General features: G+C 43.3%; 1 protein-coding gene across 6 annotated transcripts in view; it reads right to left on the bottom strand.

Moving 5' to 3' along the window:
- Positions 1-23,606, bottom strand: part of RAPGEF1 (Rap guanine nucleotide exchange factor 1) — an 83,805-nt gene that overhangs the window by 48,733 nt on the left and 11,466 nt on the right. For all 6 annotated transcript variants that reach the window (XM_062641147.1, XM_062641149.1, XM_062641148.1 and 3 more), the window contains exon 2: positions 2,006-2,145. In XM_062641147.1, coding sequence (XP_062497131.1) covers positions 2,006-2,145 — 140 coding nt within the window. The remainder of the gene's footprint in view (positions 1-2,005; positions 2,146-23,606) is intronic.

Below are 23,606 nucleotides of genomic sequence, written 5' to 3'. Positions count from 1 at the left end.
AAAGTAGGAGTCTTCCCTTAAATAATCATTACAAATGCATCATGTATGAGACACAACTGACCCAGAAAGGGGTTACAGCGAGCTGTACAGAACACACCCAATTACAAAAGCTGAACAGACCCTTTTTGCCTGCATTTTGGCAATGAAAAACCTATTACAACTTTGCATATGTTGCTGAAGGACACTACTGTTCCTACAATATGCCCTATGGTTAAGAACCAAAGACAGGGTCCAAGGGACAAAAGGAAGCTCAGAAAAACCTCCCCGTATGCTGCCGAATTTCTAGGTATAAAGGGGAAGAGGAGAGGTCTCCATAACCTTCAGGTTACCCATAGTGATTTCACATCAATTTTTTGGTATTGCTATTTCTGCTCTACAGTGATTATCTACTTAAGATGCTATTTTTATACTCTTGAAGTACTTAAAAGGGAGGAAAGGATGATATTTGGTTCATCAAGTGTGTCTTCTGACAGAAAATCTCCTGTTTGTCAACTGATGTCTATATTCCAGTGAGGGAATCTGGCAACAGTCCATGCATATCCTCTTCCCCACTCTCTCCACACAAAGCTAATGAGCTCACTACATCCAACTAATTGATTAGTTGGACAGTAGCTATTAAAACACACAAGGAATGAGCCAGAAATCAACAATATATCACAGTATAAAACTGCATACAGCTTAAATAATCATGTATGGTAATAAAAACTACTGCAAGTGTTTTGTTTCCCAATTAAAAAATCCCAATCTGCACATAAAGAAAGGTCTTGCGTGTTCAGCATGCCTTATCAGTAAATCTTCTTGAATTGTTTTTAAGAGGAAAGAAAGAAAAGCAAAACCTTCACCTGTTATTAACATGCTAAGATATATTTGCTGTAGGATAGCATTTTGAAATGGATACTTCATTTCCAATTTATTTAATTTGTGGTCAATTTAAAAGAAGGCCTCTAAATTATCTCAACGTCTTGAAACATCGTTGGAATTAAAAGCCTTCAAGGAGTACTCTCCGATTATTCTTTCATTTTTCAATAGCAGCCAGCAATGCAAGCTCCTCAGCTCAAGAAAGCACATCCATAGCCTCCTGGGGGAAAAAAAACCCTACAGCCTGGGAAATAAAAGCCTCATCATCTTCCACCTGATGGTGCAGAATAGGGCCAGGAATCTCTGCAGCGACTTCTCTGGGTGTTAAGCACATCACACAGAAAGATAGCTGTATCTTGCCGACTGCTTTCAGTAACACTACAACAACCCTCAGCAGAGATAATTGAAAAGGTTTGCACTCCTGGCACTGCACACTGGATGAGACTTTCAACAACTGGGAAAGACTGTGAATTATCATAAATAACCTCATTGGTCTTAACTATCAGCTTAGACGTATACTTGAAAACTGACTGCAACAGTATTGTTACAGAGACAGTCTCCAGCCTACAAAATGAGGTCACAACAGCAGAGGAGATAACACTGCCATGGGTTTGTGCTGGGAAAGAGGGGTGACCTCAGCTCTTAGAGGACTTGGAGTATGTTGGGGCTGAGGAACAGTGTGCTGGGATCAGCAGCTGCTTGAACACATCTGTTTGACTCCCTGCTGATGTCAGAGATTGAGCACATCTTTGGACCAACTTCATGGATTTGCTTGCCTGGGTTTTGGGGTTTCTGAAAGGATCCATTCCAAAACCAGGCAGTTATCTGGAAGCTGTAAGCATAGCCATAGGGCGTGGAGCATTGTGGAGAGAGATGTGTCATGCCATATACTACATGCCATAATGCGACAGATAATTGCTTATGGCAGGAGGTCTCATCAGGCTCTCCAAAGGGAAGTACATGCCTTGGTTGCTCTTACTTTACACTACACAGTACAGTTTATAACTGACCATAAAGTAACACTGATGATCCTGGAAAATCTGCAGAATTCTGCAGAGGACAAAGTCACACACTGGATTTTGATAAAGTAAGTACCAGCAAGCAAAACAACAGCAAGACTAATAGAACAGGTCCTTCAACTGCTTACTTTGTTCACTGACTTCTCTGGTGTTTTCACTGTCAGGTCAACTTGCTTTCCTTTCTTTGAAGGGGTTCTCTTTATTTTTGGTGAATGAAACTTGCCCTTCAACTTCATAGTGAACGAGGAGAGATGGGAACGCTCAGAATCTGGGAAGACAAAGAAACACAGTACTGGATTAGGGTGAAATTGTTGAAACCAGGGACACTGTGCTACAGCATTATCTGGGATATAACTGCACCATGTAAATTTATTGCAACCTTGTAAATTTGTCGAGTGGAACAGGATAAAAATATAATTGTGGCTCTCTATTAGGTTTCCAACTGCAGTATCACCATCATTTCCTGCTTCCCCTCAGAGGCAGCAACACTGTAGTGCAAAGGCAGGAACAGTGCCTTGCAGAATAGGAACACCACTCTTAAAAGCACTTATCCCCAGCAGATCCCAAAGTACTTTACAAAGGAGGTAATCAGCATTGCTCTCTTGCAGATGAGTCAAGGGGATGAAGTGACTTGTTCATAGACGTCTGGCAGAGCAGAGTTCCTGCCTGTGTCTTCACTGGGGGTCAGCAGCCACCATGGGTGTGCAGGCAGGGTTCTGCCTGGTACCCAGGACCAGTGGCTGCACCAGGTCCTTTCCGATGTTATGCCTTTCCTAGGCTGCTGATCTCTGCTCACTTGGCAGCATCACCTTTGGATGTGGCTCCATGGATAATGCGAACAAAAATGCCAGCCCTTGTCAATTACAACAGATTTCGCTTCAAATGTACTAGAGAAACCAACAACCAGAGGGACCACTTCAATACCAGGGCATCCTTGAAGGGGCTTAAACACAAATGGCTCGACCCTTTTAACAATTGCATTTTCATGGGGTTTTGAGTATCTAAAAGCAGAAGTCTCAAAGGTTAGCAATCATGCCATATGCAGACTTACCGTTGAAATATATTTTTATCTGTTTAGCCACAAAGCTAAATAAAACTACGCTTCCTTGTAGAGAGCAATTCAGAATGCATTTCGAGCAAAGACCACTTTAATAAATGAAGGTCTGAACTGCTCTCTAGTGACTCAGATAATTCAGCAGAAGTTACCAAACTTGCCTTTATATTAACAAGAAAAGCAAGCAGTTTTGCTGTATGTTCCATTTTTCTTTTAGATTACTTGGGAACTGACTGCCCTGGCTGTAATGAGCCCAAACAACACAGCCCCATGCATGCAGCACTGCACCACCTTGTTAGCATGCAGCCTGCAAACAGAAAAGGCTGCTGAGTCAAATCTAGCACCCAGAAGCTAAATACCACACTGCAGCACGAACACGGCTCCTCGTACTCAGAAATTACCTAACCCAAATCAAGGGAAGGAACCTGTGCTTGCCTCCCCAAAGGGCTGTCCCTTTAAACTCAGTTTCCTGTACTGTGTTAAGACCCTGCTATTAACACCTTTACCAGAGCTAACCCTCTGGTTAATTGTGTCCTCTACAGCACAGTCTTGCAGGCATGCTATTAATGGAAGCTGCACCAGCACCAATTGTCATCTAGTGTGGCTGCAGACCTCCATTTACAGGAGTGAATGTATTTCCAAGTTTTCTTTGTATCATAAAATCCCGTTTAATGCTCTGAGGAGGGAGAAACTAAAGACCTTGGTCACTGCAGATAAATCCAGACATATCAGTTGGCCTCTGAAGAATCGCTTACAGCAGCTGGCACCTTAACTTAGCAACGATTTACGTCATTGCTTTACATCTACAAGGGGATCTCCAAACCTTTAAAACCCCTCCGGCTCCACGGGGTGCTGAAGGTCACCACTGAAAACAGTTCCTGGCTGCTGCGGTAATGCTCTTGCACTAACCCCTCCAACAGTTCATAGTTATTTCATACACCATAGGAGTATTTCTATACATGCATGTGTATGCATGTATGCTTGCCAAGAAAAGTCATGGCTCTGAATTTATTTGTCAAGGACTGGCAAACAATTGCAATAATTAATCTGTAGGGAAATAATAGTAGCAGCAACAAATTGTATCTGGCTCCTCCACAGGCTGCAGTGAGATCCAAACTGCTGGTCTGAGTAAGAGAATGTTCAATACCTACAGAACCCTCCATTGCCTATGGTGATAATTTTGCCTTCTAGGGAATAAGACATTTGGAAGGGAAAGATTTCATAAGACTGCCATTTCCTTTTCTCCTTCCACCAGATATCTCTACCCACCTTTACGGGCAAGCAGATGAACAGATGAATTAATGTGTGTGCAGGGTGAGGAACCTCCAAAATGAGATGTTCTGTCAGCAGAGAAAGTTTCTCTTCTGCTAACAGCAGATCCCCATCACCACCACCACCCTAACCACTGCCCTTTGCTCTCTTTACCCTTCCATCACATCAAACACTGCATCATTTGCATGCCACGCTCCAAGGCGACACAGACCAACAGAGTGAGGACAGGAGCGAGTGTCTGGAGCAGAATAGGAACTTCTTAAAATAGTAAAATAGTACTAATGAAGTAAAGCAGCTGGCATTTGCAATAATAATAAACGTTACTGTTTGAACAGCCCTGTTAAGTCCTGCTTTGAAGACCACAAACTAATGCAGCTTTTTTCTGCCATGTCTCTCCATCTACAAGCATTTTCCAGATCTCATCTGCTCACAAGTTTCTGATGCATTTGCAGTTAAACAAATGAGTCACAAACCAATATTCTCCAACACTCAATTATGTGTAGCACTTAAAAATAGCACTTTTCTTCTTCCAAGCACATTACAAACATCTTCTTCTCATCCTTAAACAGTTAGGTCTTAACCTTACTCTGCAGATGGGAAGCAGGCACAAAGGTGAAGCAACTTGCCTAAACAGAGCAGAGGGTGAGTCAGTGACTCCAGTATAGCATCTCCATCCAACTGCAGGCCCCCATCCCCATCCCCATATTCACGAATCAAGCCGTGAAGCTACTGTGATTATATTCAGTGAATGCCAACAGACATTATTCAGCATGATGGGCTTTAAGCTTTTCAAGCAGACACATCATTCAAGCATGATAAACAGAATTTGCATTTTAATAAATCGGGATGAAGTAGTGCAAAGGAGAAGTCAGGAAGGTGTCCTGGTTCAAAGGCAGCAGTTACCTAAGCTTTTACAGACGAGGACTGAAACCCTCCTGCAAAAAGCAAAGCTGAGTGACGTCCTAGAATGGGTACATAGCACTGGTCTGCTTTGAGAAAGTCACTTTCTTTACACTATATCCTAATTTAAACATCTAACATGTCCCATATCTGTGCAGTTAAAATATTCAACCAGGACAGCATGCCTTTACAGATCAATTAATCTGATAATGTACAGAGAGAAGCAGAAAACAGAGTCATGGCAGTGTTCAAACCACCTTCCTGCCTGTCTGCAGTAACCAAACCCCTTAATGCAGCATTGAGGTTGTTCCCGGAGCTTGGTAGCCAGCCCACTGGAAACTGTTCTATCATATTACCCTCGACTCCTATTGATGAATAACCAGCAGTGTTTAACTGGAATCTCAGCACTGGCTTTCTCAACTTCTCTTTCTGCTTTTTGGTGTGCAGGAGGAGGCTACCCTGCACTTCTGTGCAGTGTCCAAGTACTAACAGGATGAATGGGAAAAGACAAGGTCATAAGCTTGATGGAGTTATATCAACTGAAAGGGGAAAAACTTGAGGTAGTGTTGTGTTGAAGCATTTCTGTCTCAAAGGAACCACTTTCCGTCCCCTTGTATTTCACCTGCCCAGATTTCTCTGCTGTGAAAAAACCCCAATCCCTTCAAAACTACTTTACTCTGGATCCGAGTTTCTTGATTTCTGACTGGAAGGTTTAATACGTCACTCGTCTCACTGTTAATTCCATCCCCTGTTAATGAGGCTCCCGCTCCGTTGTGCTTGAACGCGCTCCAGCTGTTGAGTCACGGCCCCGCTCAGCTCTCGGGCTCCTCTCCCCCCGAACGGCACGTGTCTGGGGTCCGACCACACACACAACAGGAGAAAGCTCACGTTATGTGCCTGCTCCAAGCAGCCCCGCTGCCAAGGGTGGCCACAGGGGAGCTTTGGTACCCCTTGAGCCCTTCTGGGCTAGGGAGGCCACAGCCACCTCGTCCCCTGGCAGCTCCACCAGCCCTAGCAAAGCAGTGCTGCCTGCCAGTTCGCTGACAGAAAGCTAAATCTGGTGAGGAAAGAACTGCAGATTTTAAACAACAGCAGATTAAGAGGCACAAGGGAAGGCAAATAAATCAGCTTACGTGCTTGATGGTGAAGAAACTAGGCTGCTCAGGGAGAAAGCCAGCAAGTCAAAGCCCAATGTCCACCGAAGCCATAGTCAAACGGTCGCTTTCCACTTGGTTCAAATGAACTCCAGAAATTAGGTCAAAAAACACATGCTGGTGAATTCCACCAACCTAACCCAATAGCAAACTATTCACTTTGAAGTCAAAGTGAAAGTTCAGGGTTTTACAGAGCTCGGTCATGGCAGACTTTCCAGTTTTGGGGTAACCAGTATATGGGAGGCTTTGGAGATGGGAAATAACCCCTGTCTGCTTCTGGACCTCCTGGTGATGTTTTTGTCACTACAGCACAGCTCAATGGCAGGCAGACTCCAGCAGCAGGGACGGGCAATTCCACTGTTCAACTTGCTTAGTGAGCATATCAAACGGACTGAAAACAGGCTTGGAAAAAACCAAACCCAAAACTTTAGATTACAATACCTTTTCTTTCCTTCACGTGAAAACCTAAACCTTCCATCTTCTCTCCCTCTGGTCGTGCTCACACACCGAATGCCTGCAGCTTTAGAGGCGACAAAGCCTTAAAAAGGGTTATAGTTCATTTTCCAGCTTGAACTGGCTCTAGTGGCTTGTTAGAAAGAACGAAGTGGAGTCTAAAAATCTTATCCCACAAATGGTTCGCTTTTCAAAGGCCATTTGGGTCTCTGCTGGATGCACATATTTAAAAGCTATCAGATTAAAAATAAGAGCAGACATCTCTCCCCATGTCATAATGAAGCTATTGTGCACATTTTTAATCAACCGCTCCTGCCATTTCTGCCACGAGCCCTTTGAAGGCAGAGGTGACTTATGTAATGAGTTACACAACGATGCCCATTAAAATGGCATTTGTTCCCTTGGGCTCAGCTCCATCATTTGTGGAAGACAAAAGGCAAGTTGCAGGGCTTCAGCTAAACCTTTGCTGACAGCGACTTTAAGAGTTCAGAAGCAAAAGGGAAAAAAAATAACGAGCTATAGCTCAAAATGATCTTTCTGCTGAGGGTGTCTGCCTGGTGCTGCGATGCGGTACCCAGCGAGAGGCTACGGGGCTGGGACTGTGGATCTGGCTCCTCAAGACCCAATTCTGCTGTCAAACCCAGCAGAACAGGCGATTCAGGATGGGCAGATGGGCATATGAGAGCTTCCCACATGCCACAAAGAACAGATCTTTAAAGGTTTTATATGACTATTGCTAGAATTCCCAACTGTCTTCCTTTCACCCTGAAGGCAAGGGCTGTATCTACTGCATACCTGTAAGTATGCACACACATCTGTGGGGCCTCTGCCCTGGCTAAAGCTTTTGGGCTCTCCTGTAATGCAAACATTAAAATAATAGTGATTAACAGAAAATCAAGGCCTTTGAGCTTTGCAGAAATGTTGCTCTAACCTGAAACTCAAACAGCCTCCCTCAGCAGCTGAGAACCTCTACAGAAGCACTGGCAGAGCTGACACATTAAGGCACAATGTGAAGCTCACCAGTGAGCTGTGGGAGAAAACTACCAGGAAACTGAAAGCTGCCACAGAAACAGAAAGCTACCACTGGTAAAAGTAAAGGTTAATAATTCTGTGGTGGAGGGCATCTCTTTCCTTGCAACAAAACAGTCAAGCCTGCCAGTGGGTAGCTATAAGGATGGAGAGGAATAACTAGGCTTTCAAGGAGGGTTGAACAAACAGATGATGAGAACCCCAGATACGTTCTCAGCCCTTTCACACCTGCAATGTGTAACTCTGCTCAACAGCCTCCTGCTACATTTCACGCCCTCTTTCTCCAGAAGTCCTGGGGATGTTCAGACGTCTAAAAATGCTGATATGCAGCGCTTGTGCGGTGCTGGGTGTTCTCAAAGGGATGAACTGGGATCCTGAATATAGAAAAGACAGAATGTGACGGAACAGAATTAAAATACCCCTCTTAAATGTATAAGCGTAGCACTGCTGCATGTTGGACACGCTACAGAAGCCTCAGGCCTACCACTTCCATCTCCATTAGTTTACTTTTCTCAACTTTGCCATTACCTCCAGAGACTGAAGCAAAGAGAATTTATTCAGAAACAAAAAAAAGACCTGGTTGGGGATCCAGAAAGGAAAAAAAAAGGGAGGCTCCAGTGTCAATGAGGAAGTTTGCCCACCCTAACCTTTGTACCTTAGGTGGAGCTGTTTGTAAGCTGCTCCAAGTCCCTCTCCAGGGAATCAGACTGCCAGGACAGCGGCCAGGTTTGAGAGGAAAAAGGTGGAGGAAGGGCTGCTCGGGAATCAAACAATCGCTCTTGAGCACTAAAGAAACTTTACCACCACGTCACCTTCCAAGCAGCCAGCTTTGGGGAGCAGAAAGCCCCACTGCCCTTTTTGTGTTTTGGCAACATTACAGTGAATGAGCATAACCCAGCGAGCATTAATGATGCGCAATGACAGCACACAAACTCCTATGGAAAAGGGAGGCTCAGTTCCCTCTCAGCTGGCCAGGCAATGCTCACTGACTCACAGGCTTCATTATTTTTTACGCCACCCTCTGGGGCCTCCAGAGGAAGCAAAACATTTTGGTTTGTCAGAGAGCACATTTCTGTTTTGATCTTTTTCTTCCTTGCAGCCATGAATGAGGCATCTCCAGCTGCAGCAACCTCGAGTGGAAAGAGCTCACAGTGTTCGCAAGGGAAAGGGGAGGCACAGAGGGTAACTTATCAATTCAGCCACGTCTCCCGACTGCAGTGAAAAGGATGGGGGTCAGTCAGTCCCATTCATTTTACAGTGCGCTAGTACCACAGCTCCTCTTCCTTCCAGTTTTGTATTTAGAAGCAAATCTCCAGGTTGTGAGGAAAGGAAGATGCACCAGACCAAGCAGCAAGTTCAAAGCAGCTGGCCAGGTTCCCTCCAAGCCCTCTTTTAGCCTTAAGGGCTTCAAGAAGAGAGAAATCTCCTTGCATGCAGACCCATAAACCAGGAATCCTTCAGCTGCTGAAAACTGCAGTAATGCCACCCAACCGATTTACTGGGGGGAAGGAAAAAGGTCCAATTAATTGAACAAAGGGGGATTTAAGGGAGCAGGACTTTGCTGCCCAAGCTCAGTTTCCTCCAGCGCACCAAAGCTGGCTCTGACACTCCTTTCTGAAACAGATGCTGTAATGTATTGATAAGGAGCAGACAGGACTTCAGTTCTGCTGTATCTGAAAGAAAACCACTGCTGCAGACTGGTCCTGTATCAACTCACAAGCAGAAAGGTTGCCATTTACCAAATCACTAGCAAACCTCTGTGCAGCATCTGGTGAGTCTCTGGTAATTTCCCATTTAAGTACTGATTTTGTACAGCCCTGCAAGCCCGAAAGAACTGATGGGATTACAACACTGGTAACATGACTCGTAACTCCCTCTGTGCCAGCACCAGTAAACCAACAAGAGAGGCAAGTAGCCTCCAACATCAACCAGGACTGCTGTAGTCCATACTTTTTTTACACATAAAACCCACCAAGGCTGTTAACATTTAATTTTAAAGGGAGAAAAATAATCCAACTACAAGGCATAACCTCTGCTTTACTGCAGCAAACTGCTTTGACACAGAAATTGCTGGGAGACAATCTACTGAATTTCTCTGTTCACCAAACATGACTTAATATGGGGTCCTTGGGCATCCCCACTCGTCTAGTGGCTTTATGCGGATATAGTCATGACAGTGATTCAGACATCTAAAAATAAAGCCCTGCAGGCACAAGTATGCATGCACACTACCTGAGTCACCCTGGGCTGTAGGGAGCATACGAGCCAAAGCCAATTTGTTTCATTCACACTACTGCCATGGCCAAGCAAAAAGCCTTGTCACTGAGCTCCACTTAAACTCCTTCTCCCCTCCTCTCATTTTACTCGAGCACATTTGGACTCTTTCCACGTTGAAAACCCTTTATAGGCTTGGGTTTCAGTCATATGGCTGTCAGCTTTGAAAGTCAGACCTGAAAGATTATAACCTAATGTTGCTGAAGTTGTTTATCCATCTCCAAGGTGACAGAATGTCGTCACTGGCACTCTACAGGACTGCAAGCAGAAACACATTATTTCAGATGCTTTAGGGAAAAGCCTAATTGCTTGCAACCTGCCCACAGGTTCAACAGCTGAAAAACAAGGTTGTAAATGAGAGCCTTGCCTTTGCATCTGCCCCACTACACCAGCTCTGAATGGGAAAAACTCAGCCCTCTTTCATCCTTAGAGAGTAACCTCAGCTCTCATTCATTAGGCGATGGAAAAAAAGAAGAGAAGCTGGCTCGGATCTGCCTGACACAATTTCCAGTTGCTTTGGACATTACTAATTATAGTCATCTTTATTTTAGACCTCAGATTACAGCCTCTTTGCACATTCAGTCTGACTTGCAAAGCTAACATCTCTTTTCCAGTGAGCTCAGGAGGAACCTTATACCCTGCCCAAAAGCCACCACCCACACTCATATGAGCTGAGCACAAGAAATAAGATCAAAACATGGAAAGCATTTGCTCAAACATGCTCAATTTTATTTCCTTCTTTAGCAAGTGGCATAGATTAAGGGCAACAGTCCAGGTGAGAGTGTGATGTAAGCTCTTTTCCATGCACGTTAAGAGATGAGCTAACTGTTCTGTAAAGAAGCCTCATTTCTCACTGTTCTGACTAGCACTGTATCCTCAGGGTTCAGATGCTGAAAAGCAGATACTTGGCTCAGTAAGATTAAACATGTCTGCACAACTCCAGTGCACCGTGCTGGGGGCTCACATCTCTGCAAGAGAAAGGAAAATGAATTTGAGGAACCAGGCCAGCTCTATCTCCTAAAGGCACTGCAACAGCAGTGTAAACTTCCCTGATACTGCTTACTCAATAAAACAAGGCATCACAGGAGGGCTATGCAAATCTCTGAACTTTGAAGTACCACTGTGCTGTTGCCCCAAAGGGCCAGCTCTCTATCTCCACATACACAGACAAGCATGTGTGCAAAGAGATACAGCAGCACCGCAGGTGTGAAATTTCTGATGTAATCAGGTCAGAAGCTGCTGTTACATGCTTGTCGTGCTGCTTGCACAAAGGGTTAATGAGCTGTAGGCCATATCCTCAGTTCCATGCCCTGTTCTATACCTGATAGGATCTGCAACCAAACCACCAGTTTTATTGCCTGCCTACAGGCAGGAGGAAATTTTAGTCTCCTATAAGCACAATTTGAAACATTGGTGCCTCCAGCAAGGGGAAACCGAGATGTTAATTGAACTGAGCAGCCCAGGAGGGAGCTCCCTCTTTGTTAGCTGTAGGATTAGCACATCCCTAGACCATCATGGCAGGAAACATGAGGTAGCTTACAGAGTCTAAGTGGGATGTCTGCCTTTACATTCTACTGCACTAAACATTAAAGGTTACTTTAGCAGTAAACAATTATTTGTGACGACTCTCTGTTTTATCCCATCTTCTCATGCCAGAATGAAAATCTCCTGGTTACGTTGCTCCTACACACAACTGGTTCAAGGAGAAGGCGACTGCTACAAACACCTGCAGCTCTCCCCAGTCTTCTCAGCAAATCCTGACTTTAAAACAATCAAATCTTTTAAAATTATAGAGAAAAAAAGAAGAAAAACCCAGCAGATCTGTACAAGCATCAGCAGGAACACAAGGGGATTCTGAAGGAATGCAACAGCACCAGTAACACAACTGAGCCTGGCATGGAAACAGTCCCTAGACTTTTACCTGTTAATTTAATGCTGAAGAAAAAGCAGCTATTCCTTGGCTATTTTGGAATATGACGTAGCCTAATGCGGTGGTAAGTTTGGAAACCCACATAACAAGGGGATAGTGAAGCCTTCTTTCTTTGGAGCTTAATTCTTTGCTGTCATGCAATGTCATCTCTTGTATCACCCAGGCTGTCTGTATTTAAACAGGTAGCTATCTTTAATGGAAATTAACAAATGGGGGCCCTACTAAGAATCAGTTCCTATTTTAAATGAGCTTCCACTTTGTTGATACAGGAAGCTGGCCTGCGTTTCAATAAGAAACACCCTCAACACTGACATACAACAGCAGGGTGACAGCTAAAGGGAACTAAGCTGAGACTGTATTTTACCAGAAACAAAGTTTAACCTTATCTCAGCATCTCCTTAAAGTCCTGCTGAAACAATCCTTTCATCGCTGAATAAATCTTGGTGCATTAACAGCTACTTGAGCGTGGTTTTTACTTACTGTCCATTATCATACCCCATCCCATGCAGAGCATGTCATCAGGTTTCGGAAGTGAGATTCTGCCCAAGAGCCATATCTACCAGGGAGGCACTGGGTGCCACATGAATCTATGAAAAAAAGCATGTTTTAAAACCCAGGGCCCAGAGAAGCTGTGGCTGCCCCATCCCTGGCAGTGTTCAAGGCCAGGCTGGACAGGGCTTGGAGCAACCTGCTCTAGTGGAAGGTGTCCACAAACTGGGTGAATTTTACAGCCCCTTCCAACCCAAACCATTCTATGATTCTGTAATTCTGTGGCAGAGAGACCTCAAGTTTCTATAAATAAGAAATAATTTTGTACAGCATTTATAGTTAATTTGGTTTGGACAAAGCAGCAAAACCACAACCAACAAAGCTATTTAAGTCTCTGCAACACAATACGCAATTGCGTGGCGATCCTGCCATCCAGCTCTGAAAGGTGAATCAATACTCATTCCAGCTCGTGGTGCACCAAGCAATACTTTGGGAGCTCTGGGGGTCCACGTGGAAAATAGCAGCTAGTCTGTAACGAGAAACTTCAGCTCCACAAGGCCTCAAGCTGCATGGTGCTGGTCTGGCAGCCCCGAGAGGGCTGAGGGTCGGGTCAGGGTATGCTCTATCACGTCCAGGGAGTGCTGTCTCCTCGCTCAGGCTAAGCCTGGTGCTCTGTCAAAACTTCAGTGTGATTAACTGTATGCTCTGTGGAAAAACATTCAATAACCTACTGATTCCTGCTGCACATTTAGTATGTCACAGCAGCCGGGTTCAGAAAGATGTTTATACAAAATACCTCTGGTACCATTATTAGGAGGGTAAACACCTCCCAGACCTTCTGTGCTTCATATTAACAACTGGTAACGCACAACCACCCTCCACAATCTTCATCCCTGTCGGATTCTGCAGCATCAGCTGGGTGCAGCCAATGAGCCGAAAAATGACACCACAGTAAAGCAACAAGAAACACTGTAAACCATCTTTCAACTAATCAAGAACCACCTATAACGTTGTAAACATGAAACCGACTTTGTACGTATGACCTGTGTTTATTACTTTGTGGTATAAGCTAGTACTAAGCTTTGTGGTAGCGCAGTTAAAAACCATAGCTTTGTAATTGCTAATATCACAAAAGACTGTGTGTCCAGCACTTGGCAATAAAAGGGGGGCAGACAGCAGTGTCAAAAATAGGAAAGCAGACTTTTCTATTTTATCTACTCTTATCTGAAAACTCATGGGGGGGGAAGAAGGAAGGAGGAAATAAAAGGAGGAAGAAGAGGAGTTGGGGTGCTGCTTGGCAAGAAATACGCATGTGTGTTGTGGGAGGGGGTTGAGAGGAGTTGAACACTGCAGCCATTGACTGCAGGACCTGAGCAAACATCTGCTCCCCACAAGGAGCACAGCTCCCTGCACGGCTTCACGAGACTTCCAAATTGAGCTTGGACTTCACTTATTTGAGCAGTGGTTTAGGAAGCTTCCCTTTCCTTTCTACCCTGTTTACAGATTTACTCAGCAAACTCACTTGGCCTCCCTCCCCAAACAAACAAATACATTCTGCCTTTTTGATCCTCTGTGTGCTCACGGACTCTACTCTGAGCTCAGCAAATAAACTCTCCGCTACACCTACTTCTAAAGTGCTGATTCCTGCAGAAGAATGACAGATGGAAGATCTCTCTCCTGCTTCATTTTTGGCAACTCTGCAGTCAGGAAGACACTCTAAATGCGCCCTCATTCTTCATTAACCTGAAAACCAGCTGTGTATCTATTGCTAAGAGTGCAAAACTAAAGATGTCTCAAACAAATCATGGAAAAGGCATTTGATTTTGGAAAACCTGCTTCATTAAATGTGTTGAGAGTCTCCAGCTCCTCTGCAGAAGGCTCCTACAGTCTGTATGACTTTAAACAGTAACATTTCCATGTCTATCCTGATATTGCACACAAGCCATAGGTACAAAACACCCAGAACGGTCTGAGTGCTGTTATTTGATAAAAACCCAACACTATATATAGCAGTCACAATGTTAAATTATGAAACTGAACCCATTCATATGGAAACTTTGACAGAGGCCTCTCACAGAAGACATTTTCAACAGCGATTCAAATCACTTATAAAAGAGAATTAAAAATATAGAGAAAATACCTCAAGCACAGTCAAGTTAATGTGATATTTGTTGGCTGAGAACAGAGCAGGTGAAGAGCTGAGCTGGTTTTCTGGCAGCTGTACGAATCTATATAAGGGAGAGCGCCTGAAACTACAATAAACTGGTATTTATCATGATAAAATATACCAACATGCAAAGCCACAAGAATCCTACAGCTCAGAATTTACAATGAGGGCTGTTCCATGCATAAAAGTGAATTCAAATCAATGTGAGGGCTAGAAACTCACATCTATTATTCCCAAAGAACTCCCTACACAGTTTTGCCTCAGAGTAAGACTGGCCAACTGCAAAGTGGATTTGGCAAATCAAAAGACAAACTGGAAATAAAGGACAATATTCAAGGATAACGCTCATACAGATGGGAAGCTGCTTCTGAAAGATAGAAAATGACAAACTCCTCGAAGAAGGAGATGACAAATCTTCATCTTTTTCTCATAGGAATTCTCCCTACAATCCAGTGGCCTGTTCTCAAAATGGTTTGTGTCTGTTTCTTTTTTCCCAGTTAGTAGGATTGATTTTATTTTGTCGTATTTATTTATGTAAAGGACACTCCAATGGAACTACAGGGAATCAGGAAAACAGAGGAAATAAACCTGTTCTTCCAACATTTTTCATTGTAAAGCAGAAATTCCTGATTTGTGCTCTCCTGTTAAGAATTGAGTCTGCTTTTGCAAAACAACCCAACAAAGTGCCAGCTCCACTGAACTACTTTGTCATTCACAACCCAGTGGAAGGCAAGTCAACTGCAGGCCTAACAGCAAAGCTCTAGGCTTACATTCAGTCAATAAGTCTAAACAAAGCCTAACCTAGCACCAAACAGGCATCTAGTTTTTACATGGGAATTTGCAGAATGTTAATTTTGCCCCTTTAATATCAAAACTGCCATCTCTGTGGCTCTGAAATGACTGTGCGATGGGCCTTCATTTTACAAAGCCAGATATTCATGGCACAAATGGGTAAGAGGTGGGGATCCAGAACAAGTGACACTTGCCATCAGTCACATGAAAATCTAATGTAGAACAGATGCAAAACCACGTCAATATTGGCAGAGGACCTACCTGGATGACAGCAGCTCAATTCTTAATGTCACCGTGAGTGGCATTAAAGGACAAATGGACTAACTGTGATCCTGAAGCCACATAATATTCCCTTAATCAGCTTAAAGCACACTGCCAGTCAACAGCCAGCAGAGAGTAAACAGTTTGGCAAAGCTGTTCAAGCAATAATCAGGTTACTGGGAAATAAATGACCAATATTCACAGCAAATGACCCGGCATAACCCATCTCACGATCCCTAACAAGCTCTCCAGATTTAACAGTATGGATGCTTACAGTTGCTTTCAACATTTCAAACCAAAGAAACCACTGCCTCATAGTCTTAACTGCCTCCCTCAGCAAAGCAGAAGGGGATTTGGAGTCTCCATAAATTCCTACTAGCAAAGGAATCAGGCCATTAATTTTCTAACATTCAGTCTACCGGGCTTATTTTACACCATCACTAGCCAAACCAGCGTCCAATAATGAGATGATCTATTTGGAAGTAATATTTTGCTTGGAGGAAAAAAAGAAACATCATTTTCATCTATAATACCCATAAATCACTTTATTTACGGACTACAGCTTGGGGACTCAGGGCCGGTCTAGTGATAGGATTTCTCTTCTATTTGCACCATGTCAGCATCTGCTCTCTTCATGCGAAAACAAAAAGCTGCCCAAAGACATTATAGCTCTTTCACACCCTGAACCACCCATATCCCAAAGAGTCTGCCTAGTTCAGTTAGTTATAATCACACTACATTTTGCATATCCTAGCATTTTAGTATTGAAAGTGTTTAGGTGAATATATAACACCGACTGGTAGAGCAGCTCTTGTCCAACTTCAAACAAATATTAAACACTTCTTTATTTGAAATGCTGAAGTCAAACGCTCCAAGGCTTCTTTCACAGAGTGATCATGCAGCAAATGATGGGTATACAAGGTGAACACCAGTAAATACAGTCAAAAGTATCCTCCTCTCCCTAGACATGTTCTTCTGTTCAATTATACTGTGGTAGATATGCTTGTTAAAGGATTTTCACACACTTGAGGAGCCAAGTCTGGTAGGGATTTTTGTATTTTAAAGAAACATTTTACTCCTATATATTCATAGTGCTTTTAAAGAGAAGCTCTGATTGTGCTGAATTATTGCATCAAGAAACAATCATCTCCAAGGTAAAAGGTAAGAGAAGTATCACAACAGGAAGAAGAGAAATGATATTCCAGATATGAGAGCAAACAACACTGCTTTCAAAGCGTGCTGGGGGCTATACAGAGCCCACTTACTGCAGATAGGAATTCAGATTGGATTTTGGAGGTCTAATCTGAAATAAAGTCATAATATTCCTGGGGGTAAACAGCTCCAGAGAGCATTAGTGTTATAGAAAGAGGCTGCTTTGACCAAATTACCATCACTCTTACTTGAAGTCACATCTTCTGCTTGTGTATTAACCCAATAATCTTGTATGATCTTCACCTCAGTCTATCGTTTTCCCTCCACAGTAGCACAGGCCAGAAAGGGGATTCCAGAGTTCAAGCCCATTCTCTTGCTGGATTATAAAAATCACAGCGTAACCGTATCACACAAAAGCTCATCCACTGGGACCTGATGCAAAACAAGGAGAACCAACACAGGGAAAGCAAACAAAGAAAGCAAACAAACAAGGAAAATCGTTAAACAAAGAAGGAAGATCTTTGAAATCATCAGTCCATTCACTTTAGTGCTGTTAATTCACAATGATATTGATTCTTAGAGCATGTTCTAAATTTTCAGCAAAATAAGTGTCATTTTATATGAAAAATACGACCTGCATTTGAATTTCTGAAGAGGAGCACAGATGTACACAACACTTTGCATGTTAAATACGGGCTTTGAGAGTGGCTTCAATTTCACACGTGCCCATCTTTTCAATGGCAAATCTGTTCTGACACTGCTTATTGTACCAGGATCTACAAAATTCGGAGCCACAGAGTTTTGATAGCAAACAGGCTGTCTACAGAGAGGCTCAACAGTGAGAGAAGGAAAAAAGAGGCTGCTCGGTCATCAGTCAGACTCTTTTTAATCAGGTTGAAACGCTCTGCTGCAGAGAGGGGGGTTCAGTCTCTCCAATCCACATTCCCATCCCTCATGCTGCTTTCTTAATTAGCAGCAAGTGGGCAACAGCTGTCAGTAGCCTGGAGGCCAGAAAGTTATCAGCAAAAGGGGCATGCGTAAAGGAGAGAGACACGGGGGCAGCCACAGAACAGGTCTGTTAAATGCACGAGTGGTCAATGCACGCAGGAGATCCAGCCCCTCGTACGCTGACACGGAGAGGATGCTCTTCCTGCTGGCTTTAGTCTGGTTGTTTCAACATATGACTAATAACAGGAAAATTTAAACCTAGAATAGAAGGAAATGGGAAGGCCACCCTAATGTCTCGATGGAAATACATGGGGGTCAGTTCAAAGGCACAGCGTAATATAGTCTTCAAGATTGTTCCTGAGGTTTTAAGCATAAAAGTTGAAGCACGAGAGAGAGGGAGGAGAAAAGATGTTTTACTTAAAACTGCAGAGAGAAACTGTGGCAGAAGATATGAACTTAACCAGAGGTGACTAGAAGCCATAACCTCAAACAGTACGAAAGAAAACTCTACTCAGTCATTACTTCTGTATTAAATCCTACAAGCCCACGCCATTGGTTATGACCTTACTGCACCACATATTAGACTAATATGGATCAAAAAAGAAATTTCTGCCCTAGAAAGATGATACCCTCTGGTCAAGCCATGTGCTTATCTGGCAACACAACTCCAAGACCCTGGATGATCAAGGAATAAAGTAATTGCTTCCCTGTTGGATGCACCGATTACTGTCATTTGCGGCAATGGGGAACTCAGCAAAAGCGTTAGCAATAAACTGCATTATTAAAATTTCCCACTGCCTATTTGTTAATGAAAAATTGCCACGATCCTAACTTCAGCTCCTTCCAAAAAGCCAGGCTTTTGAATTTGGCTTTAACCTTCTCAGAAAGCAGAGATTTGGAGCAATTTTCTGAGGCCTGTCTCGCAGGCTGCAGTTCTGCCAGTTCTAAATATATACCAGCTTTCTGAGCATGAACCTCCACAAGGGAAGCTGGGCTGAAGATGGAAGCATTTCCCCAAGCTGCCAGTAGTCTAGCAACACATCTACAAACCCTCATCAAATTAAGTGCTTAATTACAACTCAGACTTTGAGACTCTGGAAATTAGGATAATCTTCTGGGAAATTTATTAGTCTCCCACAAAAGAAATTGCAACATACAAGCCAAAAAAAGCGCAGAGCCTAGAGAGTGTTAGCCCATCAAATCACACCTTGTACTAGATTCCTCACCCTAATGCCCGGAAAATACGAGGTGAGATCCACAACTCCATTTCAGATTCTTGAGCCTCTGTGAAGGATTAGTATCAACATAACCAAGAGGTTAAACCATGAACAGCAGTCTCTTGTAAACAGTTGAGAAATGTTTGGGAAGAGGTGATGGAAAGCTAAGTGTGCACAGACCTTCTCACACATTACTTGGGGAGTGTAATAGAGGCAGGGCTGCAAAGGGCATTGCCTGGAGAAGGTCTCAACACAGCCACTCATCACACACCACCTAAATTTTGCCAGCAAATCACGGGTACAGCCCTGCTCTGTTCCTCTAGGTGGCATGCTCTGTGCACACAATATAACCTGTGTCTTCTCACAAATGGAGATGCCACCACTACACAGCACATCTTCCCTTCCTACTACCTAATGAGATCTGAAATGCCTTAAAAACATGAACTAACAACCCACTCACAGGGTATACAGCTCCAGTGATAAACTGAAAAGCTCACAGAAGCTTATGGAGAAGTGGACATCATCTGACCAAAGTTCTATCATACCAGTAAATGAAACACAGGCAGAAGTTGTACTCACTATTCTCACCTCACTACAGACAGCACTCTCCATCACCACCCGTCATGAAGTAAAGGGAACAGAATAAATGCTTGCACAATGCTCTAAAAATGTAAACTCTAGATAAACACTAAGCATTACATATTTCCCTCTTTGATTCATGAAATCACTGCATCAAAGGAAATTGAATCTTGTTCTCAAAATAAACCAGAACATCCCACATTTCCCATTGCTACCACTCTCATAAGACATGACCTGAGGAGCACATTCAGCAGCAGGGGAAGCTCTATCGCATGGGCAAGATGTGTGTGTATGTTTCTTTGCTGTGACATGCACCACTATTTGCTGGCACACCCCTATACATCTCCAGGACAACCCCACTGAATCAAAACCTTGTGACACAGGCTTAAACACGCTCATAACCATCAATGCGAGTGCATGCGTCAAAAACCTGTAAACTAAGAGAAACAAAGGGCAGTGGAAGGTGACAAAGAAGAAATCACATCCTGGTATCAAGGACAACAAGGAACAATAGAAAATGAAAAACGGTTCAAACAGAGAGCTCAAATGCAGAGTGAACGAAGGAACTGAACTTGGGTTGGAAGTATCTCAGAAGTTGAGCTAGGAAGTGATTACACTGGGTTTACTTGTACACTACATCAACTATAGATGAAAGGGTTTTCCCCTTCAGCAGCTCATCTCTGCCTACCCAGCTTCCAGGCAGGTTCACATTTGGAGCACAGTACTTCTCATTTACTCTTTTTCTTGAAGCTATGGAAATCTACTCACGGGTTTTGACAGAAGTCAGCTCTGTGATTTAAAACAGAGGATACAACAAAAAGGTCCACATTTTTACTGATGAGGACATGACTCCATTTCAGGTGTGTCCCCTGTCTAATCCAGGGCTTGGCAGAAATCCAGCCTAAGTAACGCTGGTGCTAGAAGGCTAGGAAATGCTAAAAGCCACAAGATGCCTACTTTCAGAGACAGAAACTGCTACATTAACTCAACATGCGTTAAATCAAATAAATTTGTATCCTGGGGCAAGAGTCTGGGGAGTGTCCAGACAAGCCCTTACAAATAGTACCTAGCCTGAAGTTAAATACTTCTCTGTAAACTATCCTACAGACTGTGATACCATAAGAACTAGAAACTTTTTCCAACAGAAAATTCCAAGCGAGTGAAACTCTGAAAGCAGCTCTTGACACAGCTTACCCACGCGTTGGTGCTGATCATTTAAGCTCACACTGCTTCCTACTGATATTAAGGCTTTCACGGGATTTTTTCATATGGCTTACTCATAATGAACAGCTGCTCTGGCAACTGCTGCAGTCAGCATGTACTTCCTGCCTTGAAAAAGAAGTCATCAATACATCTCCGTACAGAAAACTGTACTCTCTTTAAAACAATTCATGATAGGGTTTAGATATCAACTGGCTACGTGCCACCGACACTCCCTTCAACAATGGTTACACCCTCTATACAGCTAAAAATGAAATAGCTGAAAAGGAAGACGTTTTATACAAGTTCCCAGGGTAAAACACATCTGAGAGGCACTGGTCTGGGACTCACATTGTTCTACTGAAAGAATAAGCATCTGAGTCCAAATTGTACTTCCTTCACCACCTTCCCAGACTTGCACAAGAAGAAAATCCGGCTGAGCTTTCCTTTTACACTTCTGGTGCTCTCCAACAGAACGAAATCCCAGCATTTTATAGAACTGTTAAATGAATAAGAAACGCTGCAGATTATGATTTACCCTTTTGTTAGCATTGCTTGTAGCACCAGCGAGACTGGAGAGCTCTGAAACCCGTTCAGTGTTGACCTTATGCTGAATACAAACGTTGAGTGATCTGCCCGTACAGTGAGTCCTCAACCACAGAGATCAACTCGCAGCAATGCTGCTTACAATGCTGCCAGTGAGACAGGGTGTCAAGACAAACATCATTGTATTAATTGCATCTGTTGATTAACCAGGCCAAGAACAGCCTTGTTTCAATCACAGGCCTTATAAGCCAGTACTGAAACATTACTGTAAGTGTTGAGACAGATGAGTCAACAGATAAAATACAAAAGCCTTTGTAAAGAGACTCTTGCTGGAGTAATTTGATAAGCTGCACAGCTACACAAAATGATGGTCTTTATTGACATAGCTTGCTCATATAGTCCTTAACTTGGTTTTATGTTTCAGTCTTGTTTTTTGCAAGCTTTCCAGTCAAAGCTAGGCAAACACACACATACTGTTACCTTTGCAAAGGTGAAAGATGTGCAAAGATGTGTAACCCATATGAAAACAGTTTAAAATGTTGCATTAGATACTAATCCTGCACACTTGGGGAGCTTACAATGGCTCTTGTCTCTATTTTGGATGCTTTCCTTGACCTTGTGGAGTGAAAGACCTTTCAAACCATCAGATAAATATAATACTGGAGGCTCAAGGGTCAAACCAAGGAAGGAAGCACTGGCCACACATCACGGACAAACCTCTCTTTCCATTCTTAATCGTCTGACATGATCCCTGCAATGTCGCTTAAGGTCACCAGATTCAGATTACTGAAAGCATGACATTTTAAACCTGATCTCTCTCTCATCCAAACCCATCTGCAATTCATCTTTTAAGGCTGAGATTATTCATTCTGGGGGAATTATCCACTAATCAGTTTTTATCTCCCAACTAGCTCCTCATGCTTGCAGCTAGCAAAGAGCTCAGTCTGGCAGGGGTTCTTGCTCCCTCTGCTCTTACCAGAGACCATGGTAACACAAAATAGTCCCCCACAGGACATGCTTTTAAATACATTTGATGGCAACTCCATGACCAAAGGTTAAGGAAACTGGCACCAATTTAGCAGCCAACACTTCATGTAGCCAGGGTACAGAGGCACAAAGCTTCAAGTTATGAATTGCTTTGCCTGGGCTGAGCACTAGCTCTTTACATCTTCTTGCAAAGGGAACTGCTCTGTGTGATTTTGTCCCACCATGATTTTTTGAAGAAGGATGAAAACTAGGGAAAACCAGAATGCCCCACAGGAAAAGGAAGTAAGGACTCCAGTACTTCCCCTAAAGTACACATGCACAGAAAGAGGTCAGCACTGCTTTTTGGCTCTTACGCACACTTGCCCATTAGCCCGGCTGCTACTCTGTTCAGTATTTGTCAGTCAAATGTGAAACTCAAAAGAAGTATGTGGTCAAGTAAGTCAATACACTGGGTTCCTCAAGTCCTTCTCTCCTACTTATTATAGCTCACCCTCCGCTACAGCCCTGCCCCATTCCAGGAAAGCATTTTGTATCGACTGCTCATTTGCTATGAAAATGGTTTGTTCCATTCACTCATCACAGTATGCACCAGCACAACATTCATTTACGTCTCTTATCTCCCACAGCAGATATCCCTATTCTGCAGGGGCATCACAGTAAGATGCGTCCTTCATTTGCAAGTATCATGCAAAAAAAAACCCAAATCCAGGCAGATAAGTTCCCTCCTGTACCTCACCCAGAAGCCAAGCCAATTACTTCACAACTTCCAGTTTGCATCAGGAAACACAGCAAGGTAATGATTTGGGGTTATGTAATTTTCAACTCTGAGGACCGTGTAAAAACAAAACCAAACAGAATTCACCTGGATTTCTCCTGACAAGCATATTGCTGAACTGGCCAAAAATCCTATTTTACCCACTGCAAAAGAGAAATTCTGGAGATTCTTCAGCAGGATAAAGGGCATTTTACGGAGGTACAGTGAGAGCATTCTGGGAAAGAGAGATGCTTTTAATTCCCTCTGGTTCATTTAATAAAATTTAAACATCGTAGCTTAAAATAATCCTGGCAGGCAGAACGGGCCAGACCTTCAGATCCAACATCCAATCCATCAAAACTGTTCTCTACCCTCTCCTTGGGTAAAATAGCAGGGATGGAGAAAAAGAATCCATTTACGCAGAAGAGCAGAAACCTCTCTACCCAGACCCATTTGTTTTACTCTGCAAATATTGACAGATGAGTAATGAAAACTGCTGCAGACACCGGCTCCTCTTCAAGGCAGCATCAGTTACTAAACCACAACCACAGCTGCAAAAATATTAAGGAAT

This window comes from Pezoporus occidentalis, unplaced genomic scaffold, assembly GCF_034315485.1.
Source record: "Pezoporus occidentalis ecotype Australia unplaced genomic scaffold, CSIRO_AGI_Poc_V1 ctg68, whole genome shotgun sequence".
NCBI classification, from domain to species: Eukaryota; Metazoa; Chordata; class Aves; order Psittaciformes; family Psittacidae; genus Pezoporus; species Pezoporus occidentalis.
The sequence above is the reverse complement of the archived record's forward strand: the minus strand, read 5'-3'. Positions and strand labels throughout refer to the sequence as shown.